The sequence below is a fragment of the Eimeria necatrix genome, genomic scaffold (assembly GCF_000499385.1).
Source record: "Eimeria necatrix Houghton genomic scaffold, Enh_scaff580, whole genome shotgun sequence".
Taxonomy (NCBI): Eukaryota; Apicomplexa; class Conoidasida; order Eucoccidiorida; family Eimeriidae; genus Eimeria; species Eimeria necatrix.
Window position 1 is genome coordinate 17,501 of NW_013654441.1, and position 2,500 is coordinate 20,000.

Below are 2,500 nucleotides of genomic sequence, written 5' to 3' on the forward strand. Positions count from 1 at the left end.
GCCTGAGCAGCAGCAGCAGCAGCAGCAGCAGCAGCAGCAGCAGCAGCAGCAGCGGAAGCGGCGGCGATAGCGGGGCAGCAGATGCGGCAGCAGCAGCAGCAGCAGCACTGGCAGCGGAGACTGCAGCGGCAGTAAAGCAGCAGCAGCCAAGGCGCTGGAGAGAGCAGGTGAAGCAGCAATGGCGCGAACAGCAGCAGCAGCAGCAGCAGCAGCAGCAGCAGCAGCAGCAGCAGCAGCATACGGGGCCCCGTCTTTGCATGCAGCGATCCCTCTCTCTGTGGCTTCCTTGGCAGCTTCCATAAGTTTCCTTTTCTGTCGAATTTCGTACCCAGTAGCAAAATCCTCTTCAGGGGGCCCCCTGGGGCCCCCCTCGGGGGCGGAAGGTAAAGGGCAGTGGAGCAGCAGTCCCCATGAAATCCATTTAGGAAAAGAGTGACATCAACGGAGACCAAAGAGCCCGCTTTGAAAGGCTCCGCATTGGGGACTCCTGCAGCAGCAGCAGCAGCAGCAGCAGCAGCAGCGTGGCAGCAGCAGCAGCGAAGCGGCAGCAGCAGCAGCAAAGCGGCAGCAGCAGCAAAGCGGCAGCGGCAGCAGCCGCAGCAGGAGCACCCGCCGCCGCAGCAGCAGCAACGGCGAGACTCGAACCAGCGCCCCCACCACCCGCAGCAGCAGCAGCAGCAGCAGCAGCAGCAGCAGCAGCAGCAGCAGCAGCAGCAGCAGCGTGCCGTGGCAGAGGACCGCGTCGGGGGAGACGCAGCAGCTTCGGGGAAAGCCCTTGTAGAAAAGCGGAGAAGGAAAGGCCCCCAAGGAGACACAAAGAGAATGCACGAAGTAGTCCAGCAGCAAACCGCAAAGAGGAACTGCAGCAGCAGCAGCAGCAGCAGCAGCAGCAGCAGCAGCAGACAGCCAGCTCGACGGCCACGCGCCGCCCGCAGCGGGGCCCCGCCACACGAAGCCGTTCCCCACGATCTCCACGCTCTCCTGCTGCTGCTGCTGCTGCTGCTGCTGCTGCTGCTGCTGCTGCTTCTGCTGCTGCTGCTGCTGCTGCTGCTTCTGCTGCTGCTGCTGCTGCGGCTGCTGCTGCTGCTGCTGCTGCTGCTGGGAAGGAGGGGGGGGCGGAGCCAAGAGGCCCATGCAGCACTCCAAGACGAAGCGAGCTGCGCGGCAGGCAGCGCGCAGCCCTGCAGCAGCAGCAGCAGCAGCAGCAGCAGCAGCAGCAGCAGCGAGGAGTGCATCTGCTGCTGCAGCTGCTGCAGTCGCCAGTAGCTAAGGGCCCACCGGCAAAGCCCACAAACGCAGCAGCAGCAGCAGCAGCAGCAGCAGCAGCAGTCGAATGCGAGCTGCCGCCGCAACAAAAGCAGCAGCCCGCACCCCCCCGCAGCAGCAGCAGCAGCAGCAGCAGCAGCAGCAGCAGCAGCAGCAGCAGCAGCAGCAGCACGGACTGCGCGTCTCTTCCTCCGTGAGCGGCTGCGGCATCTCTTCACTCTCCTCCTCCTCCCAGTCCCCGGGGGCCCCCTGCATGCCCAGGGGGGCCCCCGGGGGGGCCCCCGGGGGGCCCCCCTGGGCATAAAAGGGCCTCTCAATCTCTTTGGGGACTTTTCGAAAACTTCCAGATAATATTTCTTCCGCCAAAGACTTCCCCAAATCCAGCAGCCCCCCCCCGCGCAGGGGCCCCCGGGGGGCCCCCAACTTCGGGGGCCCCCCAGCCTCTTGGGGCCCCTGGGGCCCCTGGGGCCCCTGAGCATTTTGGGGCCCCTGGGGCCCCTGGGGCCCCTGAGCATTTTGGGGCCCCTGGGGCCCCTGGGGCCCCTGGGGCCCCTGGGGCCCCTGGGGCCCCTGGGGGCCCCCTGAGGCCCTCAAGATGCCGCATGGGGCCTTGTGGGGGCCCCCAGGGAAAGGAAAGGGGCCCCCAAGGGCCCCTGGGGGGCCCCCCAGCGATTTAGGGGCCCCCAAGAAGCGCCAGGCATTGCGGGGGCCCCCAAAGATGGGTACTGGGCTTTGGGGGGCCCTCTGGATGAGGAAGGCCCAGCCTGCTGAGGGGCCCCACCCCAGCAGCAGCAGCAGCAGCAGCAGCAGCAGCAGCGAGCTGCCCCTGCTGCAGCAAGGGCGCATGCACTGCTGCGCTGCAGCAAAAGAGGGCATTAGAGACTGGGGGGCCCCCTGGGGCCCCTTAAGGCCCGGGGGCTTGGGTACACTGGGGACAGAAGTGGCTGTGGGGGGCCCCCCTGCTGCAGCGGCTGGGGGCCCCCTGCTGCAGTGCCTGGGGGCCCCTGGGGGTATTGGGGGCCCCCCAGTGACACAGCGCGCACTGCAGCAGCAGCAGCAGCAGCAGCAGCAGCAGCTGGGCTTGTTTTAGAGAAGCAAAATGAAAATAAATTATCAATTGGGGGCCCTTAACTCCTCAAGACTTTTGCTGCGGTTTCCGAGACCCAGGGGGGCCCCCAGGGTACTGGGGGCCCCTGCAGCAAGGGGCCCCAGGGGCCCCTAGCTCGCAGCAGCA

The 2,500-nt window shown here is 67.0% G+C and overlaps 2 protein-coding genes across 2 annotated transcripts in view; both read left to right on the forward strand.

The window, feature by feature from the left end:
- The window catches only part of ENH_00064190 (hypothetical protein, conserved), a gene marked incomplete at both ends in the record, with an annotated part of 1,545 nt that extends 82 nt beyond the window's left edge, over nucleotides 1-1,463 (forward strand). The window contains 2 exons of the mRNA XM_013582181.1: nucleotides 1-167; nucleotides 426-1,463. The exon at nucleotides 1-167 is cut by the window's left edge and continues 82 nt beyond it. Coding sequence (XP_013437635.1) covers nucleotides 1-167; nucleotides 426-1,463 — 1,205 coding nt within the window. The remainder of the gene's footprint in view (nucleotides 168-425) is intronic.
- A 398-nt stretch (nucleotides 1,464-1,861) lies between these two features.
- ENH_00064200 (hypothetical protein) lies at nucleotides 1,862-2,356 on the forward strand (the record flags this gene model as incomplete). The annotated part of the gene is made up of 1 exon (XM_013582182.1): nucleotides 1,862-2,356. One exon carries the CDS (start codon nucleotides 1,862-1,864, stop codon nucleotides 2,354-2,356), a length of 495 nt encoding a protein of 164 aa, XP_013437636.1.
- Nucleotides 2,357-2,500: the final 144 nt, after the last annotated feature.